The sequence below is a fragment of the Schistocerca gregaria genome, chromosome 1 (genome assembly GCF_023897955.1).
Source record: "Schistocerca gregaria isolate iqSchGreg1 chromosome 1, iqSchGreg1.2, whole genome shotgun sequence".
NCBI lineage: Eukaryota > Metazoa > Arthropoda > Insecta > Orthoptera > Acrididae > Schistocerca > Schistocerca gregaria.
Genome location: NC_064920.1, coordinates 740,240,391 through 740,257,002, shown reverse-complemented (window position 1 = coordinate 740,257,002; position 16,612 = coordinate 740,240,391). Strand labels below are relative to the sequence as shown.

Here is a 16,612-nt window from a genome sequence, read left to right as displayed (position 1 = left end):
CACGACTCACGCCCGGTACTCACAGCTTTACTTCTGCCAGTACCTCATCTCCTACCTTCTAAACTTTACAGAAATCTCCTGTGAACCTTGCAGAACTAGCACTCCTGAAAGAAAGGAGGGATTTGATAGATTCTGGGATTTGATAGATTCTGCTTCCCTAAGTTCCTGATGTTTTTGGATAATTTTGAAATTTCTTGATTTTGACTGTTTGGTTTAAAAATTTGTAGATGCTTTTTTTAAAATATAAAATCAGTGTTCAAAACTATATCAAATTCTAGTCGGGTACCCAGCCAGATCAAACTGTAATCTGAGCACAATCTGAGAAAAGCTGCACTGCTCTTGCTGATCCGTTATCAGCATAGCTTTTCCCACCTGATTATGGCAGCCAGGTGGACCTCTGAAATATTGTGTTTAGATAGTTTGATCCGGCTGGAAACCCAACAAGAATTTGATGTACTAATACGCCGGGAAAGCCTACATAGTCACAGCGTTCAAAACTATTAGGGGTATCAACAACTCTTTGGTGAATTTGATCTCTGGTCTCATTTTCAATGAGTACAAATGTGTCATCTGCAAATAAAATTGAGTGTGATGTTATATTAAGCAGTAAATCAGTTACATAAAATAAAAAAAAAACAGGATTGGGCCTAAGATGGAAGCTTGTGGGGTGCCCTGTGAAACAATTTTCCTTTCGGAAAATTTCCTTTACCTTACATTACAGCTACCCTTTGCTTTCTATCTGTTAAATGTGATTTTAAACATTTCAAAGCATTACCATTTATTTTGTATCTTTCTAATTTATGTAAACAGCAGAGAATGGATTACACAGTCACACACCTTTGTAAGGCTGAAGAAAATTCTGGTGACTTTTTGGGATTTGTCCAGAGATAAGAAAATTTTCTCAATATGTTTAATGATGGCATATCTTGTACTCAAACCTTTCTGGAAGACAAACTGGTGATACTATAACATTTTGCCATGAAATAAAATATTGAGATGAGACTTGCTGGTTGGTTGTGTACTACATCTTCCTTTGTGCCTTTCTTGATTAATGGCTTCACTATTGCCTACTTTAGAGCATATGGGAACCATTCTTTTTCAAATGACTGATTTATTGTTTCAGATAAGGGTGCTGATATTATACTAGAAACTGTATTAATTACTCTAGTGGGAATTTCGTTGCATGAAGTGCAACAACTCAATTTGGTTTCATTCACTTTGTTACTCCATCCACAAAATCACTTTATGTATGTTATCCTGTTTTCACACATACTGGGAACCTCATTTATATTTTATTCTTCAGACTCATCATCCTCATCCTCTACTGTTTCACAGTTATCAATCCAAACAACATTAATAATGTCCTTGACATCTATGATCTCCGAAATTGGTTCTTCATTGCCTCTACAAACCAGAGTAGTGGAAGAAGGGTTTATGCAGTAATTAATCATGGTGTGCAGTCTTATGTGGATCTTAGATGGGTGTGGAGAATAGCTGTAAACAGTATGTACCTGAATATGTTGTTGTAACAGTGATATCTAAGAGATATAGTCTGATGTTCTGAAGCTGTTTCATTGTGTAGCATCTGATTATTTGTTTTGATTGACCCTAAAATACCACATGGCTTATGATAACATTTTAGGCTGTAGCATGGTTCCCCACACAATAGCACCAATTCAGAATCGAAACTTTCCTATATTGGGATGATAAGTCTTCTATACATGAAATGCAGCCTATGGCATCATAATATGAAGAAAATTGAGTGGATCTGTTGAATTGGTGTGCTCAAAACTGCAACAACACCTCCGCTGAAGGTCTTTGGGATAAAAGAGAAATCTGTCTTGTGTCATGTCAGTTTGTCAAAAAGGTTGGCAGCTACTATGTCCAATGATTGCAGAAAAATGAAAATTGGAATTTGTATGGAAAGCCTTTCCCTGTTTAAACACAGCAACAGCCGCAAAAAAGATTTGCTGCTTGATGTGAGTTTTGGTAGAAGACTGACAATTTTGGAAAGTACAACCACGTGCATCCGTAGATTTTTTTTTTATTTTTTTTTTTTTTTTTTTTTTTTATCATATAATGTAGTTCCCAAATGCGATAAACGTATGTAGTTTTTTAAATTCTTCAATAACTTTGCTGCTTATAAAGGCAATCTAAAATGCAAGGGTTGCCTTTTTAAGTTTTTGTAAATGACCACTAGATGTGAGATTACTGTTTTAAAAACTGTCTTTTCTTGTTAATAAAATAATGGCACCTCAGGAATTTACCATGTAGTTTATGTACTATGAGTGTTTAAAGAGACAGCATAATGAAAAAAACTGAAATTTCACACACAAATTTTCATTAGAGGTTTTTTACAATTTTTGTACAGACCAAACTAAGTTCTTTCTACAGAACTTCACCATAGTCTTGTCTCATAATGGTGAATTTCATTGTTCCAAAAAACGTCAATGATGTATGCAACATGACTGAAAAGGATCAGCAAATAACTTACCCCAAGATAAGGAATCCTTAGATTTGTCAAAGACTGTATCACATATGATTTTGTGTGAACGTTTAAGTATGAAAAGTATTTGTTCATATTGGATTCCACACAATTCAACTTTAGCTCAGAAACAAGTTTATCTCAATTGCTGTGAGGAAGAAATATTGACAGAGGAAAATTAAACTATGTATACAAACCTTGTAATAGAAGATGAAACTTGGATATATTCACATGAGCAATGAATTAAGCAGCACTTCACTATCTTAGTGTCCCAAGATGATCCAATCTGACAAAAGTTGTATGTTCACAAAGCACTTGTGAAAAAATAATTGCTCATTTTTTTAGTTACACCAGTCATGTCATGACCGTCGCTTTATAGAATTGACAGACAGTTAATGCAGAATGGTATACAATAATTTATTGCCACAGTTTTGTCAATAAAATGAGGTAATAGGCAGAAAATGTTGCATCATTGTTCATCAGGAAAACTGTCACACAGCATGTCAAACAAATCATTATTTGATGGAGAAAAACATTGAATTAACATGTCAGTGGTGGTGGTGGTGGTGGGTAGTGTTTAACGTCCCGTCGACAACGAGGTCATTAGAAATGGAGTGCAAGCTCGGGTTATGGAAGGAGTGGGAAGGAAATCGGCCATGCCCTTTCAAAGGAACCATCCCGGCATTTGCCTGAAACGATTTAGGGAAATCACGGAAAACCTAAATCAGGATGGCCGGAGACGGGATTGAACCGTCGTCCTACCGAATGCGAGTCCAGTGTTCACCTGATCTACTACCTAATGACTTCTTTTTGCTCCCTTAAGTTAAAAAAAAAGAACGAAAGAAAGAACGAAAAAAAAGTGGACGGTGATTTTCATCACCTATAGAATCTGTTGAATCTTTGCAAAACCTTATTTTTTAGGCTATAGCATCAGAATGCATAATAAAATGTTTCTAGAATTTGTCTCAACACAAATACAAGTGTGTGAATTTAAAACCAAATATTTTGATAATGGTTAAAATGACTTCTTTCATTGCTTCTGTAAAAGCATAAAAGATGGTCCTCATAGCATGTGGCAGGGTAAGCAAAAAACGGGAAGCTGGTCTTTTAAGATCTGTTCCTACAAACCTAATTTAAAAATTTGTATACTATATAAAAATAAATTCCACCCCAAGTTGTTGGGATTCCGAAAGTGACTTTAGGTCAAGCATTATTGATAACTTGATTTTCCCGTTGTTAATAATATCGAACAATTGCATACTTTTTGCTTCAAATGCATGATTTGCAATTAACTTTGTCCATTTGATTAATTTTGTTCATATATTTTCAAACATTTGAAGTACGCTTTCATCTGTTCAGCATGTAATGTCCATATTCGTGGGGAATCTAAGTACATTATTTAAAATTGTGTACCGTAATGTAAAATTAAAAAAAAAAAAAAAATTGGGAATTGCATAGCAAGCCCCTTATGTAGTGATTACATTGTTTCTTTTACTTAATTTGTGACATGCTAATTTGATCATTTTAAGGAAAGATCTTGTGCTAACATGTGGGGCAACACATGGTCTTCAGCTGATTCTGGGGACGTTCCTGTCTCCAAATGCCGTTATATTTGTTGAGGAGGCTACATACATGATTGCATTGTCAGCTTTCAAACAGTATCCTTTGATGAAAATAGTCCCAGGTATTTATATAATGCTATACATTCTTGTTTTATGTACCACTTAAGTGTGTTGTTCATTTTGTGTGGCTGAAATTTGTCTTCAGGACAACTCACAGTATTCTTGTGTGTCCAAAATTATTTTGTGCTATTTTTATATGGGCTATGCTTTGCGAGTATCCCTGAAACTGTGGAAATTGTAATGAAGGATATAATTATAATATGAAGTTGTTCATTTGTTATCTGTAGCATTAGATAATGTAGACATTACAGATGAAAGAATACTCTTTTTATACCCTAAGAATTCAGTAAGTGTATTTAAATTTAAATTCTTGTTCATATGTAACCCAAGGAATTTGATTGCATCATCTTAATCCAGTCCTTGATTGTGATTTATTTTATTCTCCTGGTAAGGTGACTGCTTAATGCAGAAGTGCTCTGCTTATTTGTTGATATTTATGCAGATGTAATTCGCATAGAACAGAAACAGGATTGACCCTATATTTGAGCTTTATTATTGTACTCAACTGAAGTAATTCTGTTGCTGGCTGTTGTTAGAATAATAATTTACAGTTAGTTTAAGTGGCAAGCAACCTTTTTATGTTCTTGACTTGCCCTAGTCCCGTATTTATATGATTTATAGAGAGCAAGGGGAAGCTTCATTGACCAGATGCCTTTATAATAATAATAATAATAATGATAATAGTAGTAGTACTACTACTACTAGTAGTAGTAGTATACTTTGCAGTGAAATTTGTCATCTTGATTGCAGCTATATTCTCAGATACTTCCAATATATTTAGCCCAGAGTACTTACTTTGAAATAGGACTTGTGCAAAAATAATTGAAGAACTCTGGTGTTTTTTTTTTTCACTGCCTTTGTCTTAAAATGATTCTGTTGTTTGCTAATTGTTTTGCTAACTTCACACCTTAAACATTTAACATTCAAAGATGTCCAAGCAACAACAACAACAACAGTAAACACAGAAAATGAGTTCACTATGCTGTATTTTGTATTTTATCACTTCTCAAGTGTCTAGGGCCGGTATTTCATGCAGAACCCAGTAGAGTGGCTTTTTGTAGTGGGCAGAAGGATATTTTATCAATGCTAATGGTTTTTATGTGCCTTCTAAGATGTTTTGGCACTGCACATGGTGTGAAAGAACCACTGGGACAACTTTAACTCGTTTTCACGAGAGTCGCTGCAGTTAGATTTTCAAGTCTTTGTACCTGGTAAGTTTTTCTAGTTGTTTCTCTTTGATTCTGCTATCACATAGGATGACAATGTCAGTGAGCCACGCTTTCGTTTTACCACAATTGTTATTTGTGATGTATTGCCTTGCAGCATTCAATCAATTTAAGTCGGAAGTCCCACAGTAATTTGGCTTATTAGTTTTAGACAATCTTTTCTGGCTTGTGATCCACGAATTCCTTGCCGCCCACAGGTGGTAATTTTGGTATATGTTCCAGTGGATCTTTCGAGCCACATCTTTACATCCCTGCGTGCAATCAGTCTGAGTGATCTTCTTGCAACACATCAAAATATGGTCAGTTGTTTCATCAGCTTCTGTTCAGAGTCTGTACTCTGGGATTTTGCTGATTTCTTGATTCTGCCTTTGATAGCATCAGTTGTGGTGGCTTTTTCCTATAGAGCAAAAATTAGGCCTTCAGTTTACTTTTTTAGGGTTCTGTTGGTCAGCCGAGACCAGGACTTCTCTTTATCTATTATGCCTTCAGTGTTCTCCACACAACGCCATATTGCGTACACTGTCAGTCCGGTATTGGTGTACACTTTTTGGCATTGATTCTTGGTTTTCTACACCTTCAGAAGTTTTCTGTTGTTGATGTCAATCAGAGCTGATTCTTTGCTATCTTTCCTTAGTCTGCCAATGCATACTTCTCGTATCCACTGTGTGCCTCACTTGCAAGACTCCTCTACTTCCTGCTTTTCTGGGAAAGAACAGTCTGTCAGCATCACTGTGAAAGTGGAGTGCATGGTGAATGCTCATGATTTTAATATTTTCCTTTCTGAATTACTCACCTCTGCTTGTGTCCTGTTCACAGTGTCTACAATGATGGGTATGACCCATGTATTTATTGCCTTGATATTATTGTCACCATTCAGTTTGCCATACAAATTTGTTCAAATCCTTTGGGTGTACTCTTTGCTGGCCACTTTTTTTACATGCCTGTACTTGCTGTTGCTCATCTGCAAAATGGTTAGGTATTCGTAGGCTTGTGGCTAAAGGAACTTTCTGGTTTGTCCATTAGGTATTTTGATGGCTTCGCTTTCATTGCTGAAGATTCAAACTGGATTACAGCATCAAATTTTCTATAGATCTTCAACATTCATGTGCAGAATTTTTGCTCTTTAATAGCCTAGGATTTTTTTCTGAAGATGATTGACAGTAGAATAAAGGAAATGAACAACAGTGGTGAAAATGAATGCCCCTGGAAAGTGTGTTTCTTGATGTTAGCTAGTCTGTAACTCTTTTTTAACAAATAATTCTGTTTTCCAGTATTCCATTGCATTTTCTGTAAATTGATTCTGATGATTCTGCTGATCCCCAATAGTTCCCTTGCATCTTATGATGCAACTTTGTGACAGTGAGACAATCTTTTTTGTAGTCAGTTCACATCATATATAGATTTGTTTTCCTGTTTTTTGCAATTTTACACAATCATTTTATTGACCAGGAGCTGGTCTTTTTTTCCCTGCTGTTTCATTTGTTACCTCTTTGCTATATTGGTATGATGTTATATTCTTCAAGAAAGTCCTGACTTCTGTTGACTATGATGTCTGTCAGCAACTTGAACATGATAGTCAACAGTGTTATTGTCCCCTTAGCTGAGTCCTTCTGTATTTAAAACATTTTGCCAGTTAGCCATTTTGTGTTCTCAGCACTGTGTTACAGATCAGTCATTTTCACATACAGACTGGCCAGGTATTTGAACCAGGAGCTGTGTCATTAATCATTGGCAAGGGATGTCCAGTTCTTGACTTTCCTCACTCTTTCCTCAGTCATTTCAGGTGTTACCTCCAGCTGTTGCAGTTTTTTAGGAAATTTATTTTCAAAGTCCTTTATCAACCCAACAGTTTTCTTGTAGTCTTTTCAGTTTCCCAGAGATCTTTTCAGAACTTGGCTGTTGCATTTTCTCTGGGTTTTCAACTTTCCTTGGAGCTTGTCGATTCAGTTTTGGTAGAACTGCATGTGATTGGATTGGAAAGTATGATTTTGCCTGTGCTAGATGGTCCTTGTACCTTCTGACTGGACTGAGTGCCTGGCCTTGTATCTTTAAATTTTCTTGACTGTTGCTGTTATTGTTATTACATTCTAGTTTATTGAGTATCGTGACACTAGAAATTCTTATACCATTTGATCTCACTTGCTACTGAAGATGAATAGTTCCTTGATTAAAGTTGAATATTTCGTAGATTAAATTTCTTTGCTTGGTTTTGGTAGTTTAAAAGTAATTAAGAGTGAAGTTATATACTGTATTAAATCAATGAATTTCCATGTATCTTTCCCACTTTTGCTACAGAAATCAGCTGCTTTAGCAGGCTTTTTCTCCTTTCTTTACTGAGGTTTTCAAGCAGACATTGAAATTTAGTGACAGAAATATCTTTCCTGGGAGTCTGTAAATCAAATCTGCTGTAATATTTAAATCCTTTAACCCTAACAATACCAAGGAATTTTACATAACATACGATACCAGGGGAAAGGGGGAGATTCCTTAATGCTCACCTTCCAAAAAATAAATAAATAAAATTTGTTAATTGTTGTTTAATTATATTTACAGCATTCTTTTTAAAGAGGTACTGGAGTGAATATAGGGTCTGGAACCTGAAAATACCTTCTAGCATGCACTTGACAGTATCAACGCCCTTTCAGTAACAAGTACTATTGATTTTATGACCACCATCTATAAAAATTTTGAAATGCAGGTTTCATTCATTGTTGTTGACTTTACTGTCAACATACCTTTTAAAGAACTGCTGATGTGCAAGTAAGACCTTGAACTTAGAAATATTGAGTATGCCATTCAGTGGAAAAAGTGACATCTGCTACTGAGACTTAAATTATCATAATAAGTTTAACATATTTTTTCATTATTTTAAAATATAAAGTAAGTGACTAGATTACAATTTTCTCAAAAGGTAGGCATAAAGTATATCCCCCCCTCCCCCACCCTTGGTGTTGTGGGGGTTAACTCTGCACAGTCTCTCTCAGATATAAACACTCTGTCATTTCCCATGTCGTAATTTATATTTGAGTAAAGAAGTATGTCTCAAGCTCTGTGTGATTTGTTTTATGTACAAAATCTGTTCACTACATTGGAGTTTTGAATTTTCTTAGTAATTTTAGTCATCTGTAATTTTTCCTCTGCAAATCAACACTCATTGAGACAAATTACTTAACATGATTATTCTTGAAAGAATAATTTAAAAATCATTACCTTATAACTCTTGTTTGGAAACAGCATTTATACCATTAACATTCTAGTAACATGTAAATTGTACTGTTTTTATGGCTGGAGTTTATCAACCTTTTTGCTATGCAGTTGAGAATTCTGTTGCAGAAATATTGCTTACAAAAGTTTCACATTGCATTAATGCACAAAAGAGAACCACAATGTAGGGACATTTTCTTACAGGATGCACTAGTCAGACAGTCCTCCTCATATGAAAAATGGAACGGGTCCGTATTTAGAGTGAAAATGTTCTGCGGGTGAAATAAAATACTGAAAAGAAAATTGAATCATTACTTTATTCGAACATAAAAATACTGCAACAACAATGACTATTTGTACAAATGTAGCCATGAAAAATCAGTATTCACAAAGTTTTGCAAAACAGTAGAAAAAAGAGTGTATTAACAAACTAAAAATGCTGGAAAAAAGAAATACAAAAGAAGCATGGATCCAAGACAGGAAAGATATGATAAAATCTGCAAGGAAGTACAATGAGCTTTAAGGTAGTCTAAAAAGAAATACCATAACAAACTATATGAAGCACTTTATAATTTCAAGCACCCTGGGATCAAGCAGATATATAAAAACTTGAGAGAAATCTGCTACAGATTTGAAAACCACTGTTATTTGTCCCATATTTTAAAACAATGATTCTCTTGTATGTGATAACACTAGAGCAATTGAATTACTCCGTATTACTTCTAAAATCTTATTGATATGCCTTATGAGCAGACTTGTGCCCAAAATGGAAGAACTGATTGGGGATTACCAACATGGCTTATGCAAAACCGGTTCCACAATGGATCATTCTACAGTCTGCCAAAAATAACTCAAAAGGCTCAGGAATTTCATACAGATGTCCACGCATTGTTATCCCCCCCCCCCCCCCCCCCCTCCCAATACAGCTATGACAGAATACACTTGACAGGCACTTCTAGACATAGTGACACATCATGAAATACTTTGAAAATTATTCAGATTAGTTAATATACACTCCTGGAAATTAAAATAAGAACACCGTGAATTCATTGTCCCAGGAAGGGGAAACTTTATTGACACATTCCTGGGGTCAGATACATCACATGATCACACTGACAGAACCACAGGCACATAGACACAGGCAACAGAGCATGCACAATGTCGGCACTAGTACAGAGTATATCCACCTTTCGCAGCAATGCAGGCTGCTATTCTCCCATGGAGACGATCGTAGAGATACTGGATGTAGTCCTGTGGAACGGCTTGCCATGCCATTTCCACCTGGCGCCTCAGTTGGACCAGCGTTTGTGCTGGACGTGCAGACCGCGTGAGACGACGCTTCATCCAGTCCCAAACATGCTCAATGGGGGACAGATCCGGAGATGTTGCTGGCCAGGGTAGTTGACTTGCACCTTCTAGAGCACGTTGGGTGGCACGGGATACATGCGGACGTGCATTGTCCTGTTGGAACAGCAAGTTCCCTTGCCGGTCTAGGAATGGTAGAACGATGGGTTCGATGACGTTTTGGATGTACTGTGCACTATTCAGTGTCCCCTCGACGATCACCAGAGGTGTACGGCCAGTGTAGGAGATCGCTCCCCACACCATGATGCCGGGTGTTGGCCCTGTGTGCCTCGGTCGTATGCAGTCCTGATTGTGGCGCTCACCTGCACGGCGCCAAACACGCATACGACCATCATTGGCACCAAGGCAGAAGCGACTCTCATCGCTGAAGACGACACGTCTCCATTCGTCCCTCCATTCACGCCTGTCGCGACACCACTGGAGGCGGGCTGCACGATGTTGGGGCGTGAGCGGAAGACGGCCTAACGGTGTGCGGGACCGTAGCCCAGCTTCATGGAGACGGTTGCGAATGGTCCTCGCTGATACCCCAGGAGCAACAGTGTCCCTAATTTGCTGGGAAGTGGCGGTGCGGTCCCCTACGGCACTGTGTAGGATCCTACGGTCTTGGCGTGCATCCGTGGGTCGCTGTGGTCCGGTCCCAGGTCGACGGGCACGTGCACCTTCCACCGACCACTGGCGACAACATCGATGTACTGTGGAGACCTCGCGCCCCACGTGTTGAGCAATTCGGCGGTACGTCCACCCGGCCTCCCGCATGCCCACTATACGCCCTCGCTCAAAGTCCGTCAACTGCACATACGGTTCACGTCGACGCTGTCGCGGCATGCTACCAGTGTTAAAGACTGCAATGGAGCTCCGTATGCCACGGCAAACTGGCTGACACTGACGGCGGCGGTGCACAAATGCTGCGCAGCTAGCCCCATTCGACGGCCAACACCGCGGTTCCTGGTGTGTCCGCTGTGCCGTGCGTGTGATCATTGCTTGTACAGCCCTCTCGCAGTGTCCGGAGCAAGTATGGTGGGTCTGACACACCGGTGTCAATGTGTTCTTTTTTCCATTTCCAGAAGTGTATGTATGGAAGAAACTCTATGCTAAATACACTGCTATATAAAGTGGTAAGTTTTACACAGAAATAAGTCAAGGAGACTCAATTTAACCTTATTTTAGAGAAGATTGGTATAATATTTGTGAAACCTGGTCCCCAGGGGAATCAAACTCCAGAATGTAAAACTGTTACTAGACACCATCTATGCAGATGATATAGAGTTGATAAGAAGTTCAAGGCTAAAAGAAACAGAATGATTTAAAATCGTCAAGAAAACAGAACTATGTACTAATGAGGAGAAGACAGAGAACTTGGTGAACCAAGAGAACACTTTAGTGTTACCAAAATCCTAAGAAAAGAATGCTCAACAAAACTTCAAAATTCATTTTAATCCATTAATACTATAATGACAGTATAATTACATAGTTTTGAAGCTATAATGATTAAGAAATGTTACTACAATTTGAAAAGAAATATGTAGACAGATTTTTTGACCTGATGGATGGAATGAGGACATAGGCTCTCTTGTACTGGAGGCAGATGGCAGATTTCAGTACTTTGGCAGGACACTGTAGTTGGTCTACGAAGGAGTCTACTGACAAAATACTTGGGTGTCCCATCTTAGAATACTGCTCAAGTGTGTGGGACGCATACCAAATAGGTCGAATGGGGGTATTGGACGTATAAACAGAAAGGCAGCATGAATGGTCACAAATTTGGAAATCTTGGATAATACAGTAAGGGTGAGTGTCAACACCAAATAATGAGCTAAAGCATTAGACAGGATGAAATACAAAGGCTGTGGAGATGATGTGTGGCTGCTCTGAGAGCTGTACTGCATCTAACAACTATCATTTGGTGTGTGTGTGTGTGGTATGAATATCACAATGTTGTAAACTGAAACCTATTGTAGAAAAATTCATATGCAATTATGTATACTGTTAATATCTGTTATTCATAATGACATAGTAATTTTCTTACAGTTTCTTTCCTGAAAGTCATGTGACATTTAACTTAAATTGTTAAAGTTCCTTTGAACAACGATGGTGTTGATACAGAGGCATTTAAGAAAATTGCTCTTGAAGAAAAAAGTAAAGGGAAATGGATGACAGATGAGCAAAGACCATTCTGGGCTGTGTTGTACACTATCCCTCTATTTCACAATCCTACTGGCATAACTATGTCGGAAGGTATGTAAGTGTTGTGTTTTTTTTGTATCATTTGAGTGCAAAGTGTATTTGAAGTGATACAGAGCATTAAATCTTAGAATGTGGGATAAGATGATAAATTCTCCACAGTTGTTTTACATGTTGTTTTCTCTTAATTTGCATTTTAATCTCTAAGACAGTTCCCATTTTCATTCTTAACATTCTTTATATTTGAAATTTTCTACTTGTTGTAACAACAGAGAGCCAGTATTCTACAAAATTATTACATGTTAAGTATTTATTGCAGAAACTACATACTCATTTTTCTTGGTAGATATTGCTCACTCCTCTATCTTTAAACAGCTTACCAAGTGTAAGTTTTTAGGCTTTTGTGGCTGAAGTCAGTTTCCACAAAATCCTTCACAGTCTGAAGTAACTTCTGCAGAGCAAATAAAGTTTGATCATGTTCATTTTCTACCAGAGAGTGGTTAGGAAACTTGATTCATTATATGATGATGCCTACCTTATGCAATATGGTAGCTGTGTAAGACTCAGCTTTAGTGCAGGGACCAAGGCAAAAATAATTGGTCAACTGCTTGTATGAACTCCTCAAAAGCCGGCCGGTGTGGCCGAGCAGTTCTAAGCGCTACAGTCTGGAACCGCGCGACCGCTACGGTCGCAGGTTCGAATCCTGCCTCGAGCATGGATGTGCGTGGTGTCCTTAGGTTAGTTAGGTTTAAGAACTTTCTAAGTTCTAGGGGACTGATGACCTCAGCAGTTAAGTCCCATAGTGCTCAGAGCCATTTGAACTCCTCAAAAGAGCACTATGCTGTGAAGAAGCTCAAAATGAATGCCAGTATTGACACACATCACCAAGGTAGATCTCCAGTTCAACATTTGTGAAGAAACCGTCACTTGCTGTTGCACTGGGTCATTTGGCCAGCCTTTGCCATAGAGGAGCGATCTTATAGACAGGATGAGCAACAGTATGTGACTGCTGATGACATTGTAGTGTATGAGGAAAGTTAAGTTGTTGAATGACTGTTGGGCGATACAGGATGATCTAGACAGAATTTCTACCTGGTATGAATAATGGCAGTGTTCTCCAAATGTGAGGAAATATACATTAATGTAGATGAGTTGGAAAACCAATCTTGTAATGATTAAATACAGAATTAGTGGTGTGCTGCTTGACAGTCACATTGATTAAATAACTAGACATAATGTTGCAAAGCAATATAAAATGGAACAAGTATGTAAGGATTGTAGTAGGAAAGGCAAATGGTCGACTTCGATTTGTTGGAAGAATTTTAGGAGAAAGAGCAGGCACATGGGAGGAGAGGTTTACTAGTTATCAGTAGCTTCAGTGTTCGGCACGTTGTGAGCCCTCTTAGGGAAAGAGTGTCAAGGACCGGAAAGAATTCCAATGTTCACTCAGGATGTCAGCAAAGGGAGATGGAGCTGGGAGCTTCATCCGAGATATGGAGGAGGCCTCGCCTGTGGCTACAGAGTTTGGAGGTTACAGTAGTTTGCAAGTTGTTGCTCATGTCAGTACCAGTGACACCCATCACTTGGGTTCTGAGGACATATTCTGTTTCTATGGGTGGCTGGCAAAAGTGGCGAAGACTGCTGGTCTCATTTGTGGGGTTCATGGTGCAAGCAGAACTTATATTTTGTAGCATTGTACCCACAGTCAATTGGAATCCTCTGGTTTGGGGCTGAGTGGAGGCTCTCAACCAGGTCTCTGTTGATTTTGTGCATATTTCTGGACCTGCATTATGGGGTGTAGATGATAGGTTAGGGGTGCATAACACAAAAGAAGCAGCTACTTGGGTAGCGGAGTACTTGTGGGGTGCGCATGGAGGCTTTTTGGGCAGAGACACTTAGCCTGTTAAAATTCTAACAGTAAATTGTCACAGTATTCGTAACAAAGTTCCAGAGCATACTGCCCTCCAGGAAATATGTCACACTCAAATTACTTTTGGAAATGAGAAGTGGTAAACTCTGAAATACGAGGGTCACTCCAAAAGAAATGCACACTATTTTTTTTTAAATCCATCTTTTATTCTACATGTTTGAAAGCTTTACAGTGTGTAGATACATCCTTTAGGAACAATATTTTCATTTCTTCACATAATTTCCATCCGTCTCAACTGCCTTACGCCATCTTGGAACCAGCGCCTGTATACCCGCACGGTACAATTCTGAACCAACCTGTTGGAGCCACTGTTTGGCAGCATGCACAAGGGAGTCATCATCTTCAAACCTTGTTCCACGAAGAGAGTTTCCAGTTTCCCAAAGAGATGATAGTCACATGGAGCCAGGTCAGGACTGTAAGGCAAGTGTTTCAGTGTTGTCCATCCGAGGTTTGTTATCGCTTCCATGGTTTTTTGACTGACATGTGGCCGTGCATTGTCGTACAACAGCAAAACATCCTACTTTTGCTGATGTGGTCGAACACGACTCAGTCGAGCTTGAAGTTTCTTCAGCGTTGTCACATATGCATCAGAATTTATGGTGGTTCCACTTGGCATGATGTCCACAAGCAAGAGTCCTTCAGAAGTGAAAAGCACTGTAGCCATAATTTTCCCAGTAGAAGGTGTGGTTTTGAATTTTTTTCCTTGGGTGAATTTTCATGATGCCAGTCCATTGATCTTCGTCTCTGGTGAAAAATGATGGAGCCGTGTTTCATCACCTGTCACAATTCTTCCAAGAAATTAATCTCCACCATTCTCATACTGTTCCAAAAGTTCGCTGCATACCGTTTTTCTTGTTTCTTTGTGAGCCACTGTCAACATCCTGGAAACCCACCTGGCACAAACCTTTTTCAATGCCAACACTTTCAGTATTCTGCAAACACTTCCTTCCCCTATCCCAACGTAGCATGACAATTCGTTCACTGTGATGTGTCTGTCAGCAGTCACCAATTTGTTAACTCTCTGCACATTGTCTGGAGTGTGTTCAATACGAGGTCTGCCGCTGCGAGGACAATCCTCAATATTGCAGTGCCCGCTTTCATCGAGTAACCTGCTTGCTCACCAACTAACTGTACTGTGATCGACAGCAGCATCTCCATACACCTTTTTCAACCTCTTGTAGATGTTTCCCACTGTCTCGTTTTCACAGCACAGGAATTCTATGACAGCATGTTGCTTCTGATGAACGTCAAATGTAGCAGCCATCTTGAAGACACGCTGTGACAGCACCACTCACGGGAACAGGTTGAACTAAGTTTGAAAACAAGCGGGAAGGATGTATCTATACACTGTAAAACTTTCACACATGCAGAATGAAAACTGTATTTTTACAAAAATAGTGTGCATTTCTTTTGGAGTGACCCTCGTATGTAGCAAGGTATGGAACTTACATTGGAAAGACAGGTTAGACATTATAAGAGGAGGAGCGTTATAGCTGTCACCAAAGATATTGTATGCACTTAGTTTGAAATTAAATTGGACTTTGAAATTATCTGGACACCATTAACAGGCCTAGGTGAGCTCAAGTTAATTATTGGATGCGTTTACCTGCGCCTGATTCCACCGTAACAGTTGTAGAATTATTCGAGAAAAGTCGATGCTCAGTAATGTGATAATACCCAGATCACGCAGTATTAGTTGCTGGTTACCGTGTATAGACAGGCATGTCTATGGGTTTACTGTAGATGGTATGGAAAGACAGTCTTGTGAATTACTTTTGAACACATGTTCCAAAAAAGTGCCTTGAACAACTAGTTGGATGACACATACACAGACATGGGTGCAAACAGCCTGATACTATCGACAGTGTTAGTATAGAGACAGGGATTAGTTATCCTTTGTGATTTAATACTCAGATTCGGAAAATACTGACAAAATGGACATTGTTGCACTCTTGGTTCAAAAAGAATGCACAAACGTTGATAGTCACAGATTTCTATTAAATTTTGCCTATGTAAGATAATGGAGGTGTGAAGTCTACACCATCTTCCACCATCATACCTTAGTGAAAGATCTTGCTGAGAACCTAATAAGATTCTGGGCACACATAAAATCACTAGACAGGTTGAAGGCTTCTAGCCAGTTGCCTGTCGACCAGTCTGTGGTGGCAACAGAAGACAGCAAAAAGAAAGGTGAAGTTTAAATTTCACATTTAAGAAATCATTTATGCAAGAGGATTGTACTGATGTACCATTGTTTCACTGCCATACAGATTCTCACATATAGGATGGATCTAGATACGGGCATCTGTGACATAGAGAAGCAACTGAAAGTGTTGAAAACTAATAAATAACAGGTCCAGATGGAATCCCTGTCAAGTTTTGCTCAGAGCTCTGTGAAACTGGCCCCTTACTTACCATGACAATCTCACACAGCAAAAAGTTCCAAGTGAATGGAAGAATGAGCAGGTGACTCCTGCATATAAAAAAGGTAAAAGAATGGACCCACATTATTATGGACAAATATCCTTAACATCAGTTT

The 16,612-nt window shown here is 38.7% G+C and overlaps 1 protein-coding gene across 2 annotated transcripts in view; it reads left to right on the top strand.

Annotated features, from left to right (window-relative positions):
- Positions 1–16,612, top strand: part of LOC126267307 (2-aminoadipate transaminase) — a 66,269-nt gene that overhangs the window by 22,697 nt on the left and 26,960 nt on the right. For both annotated transcript variants that reach the window (XM_049972407.1, XM_049972396.1), the window contains 2 exons: positions 4,015–4,169; positions 12,036–12,197. In XM_049972407.1, the coding sequence (XP_049828364.1) occupies positions 4,015–4,169; positions 12,036–12,197 (317 nt within the window). The remainder of the gene's footprint in view (positions 1–4,014; positions 4,170–12,035; positions 12,198–16,612) is intronic.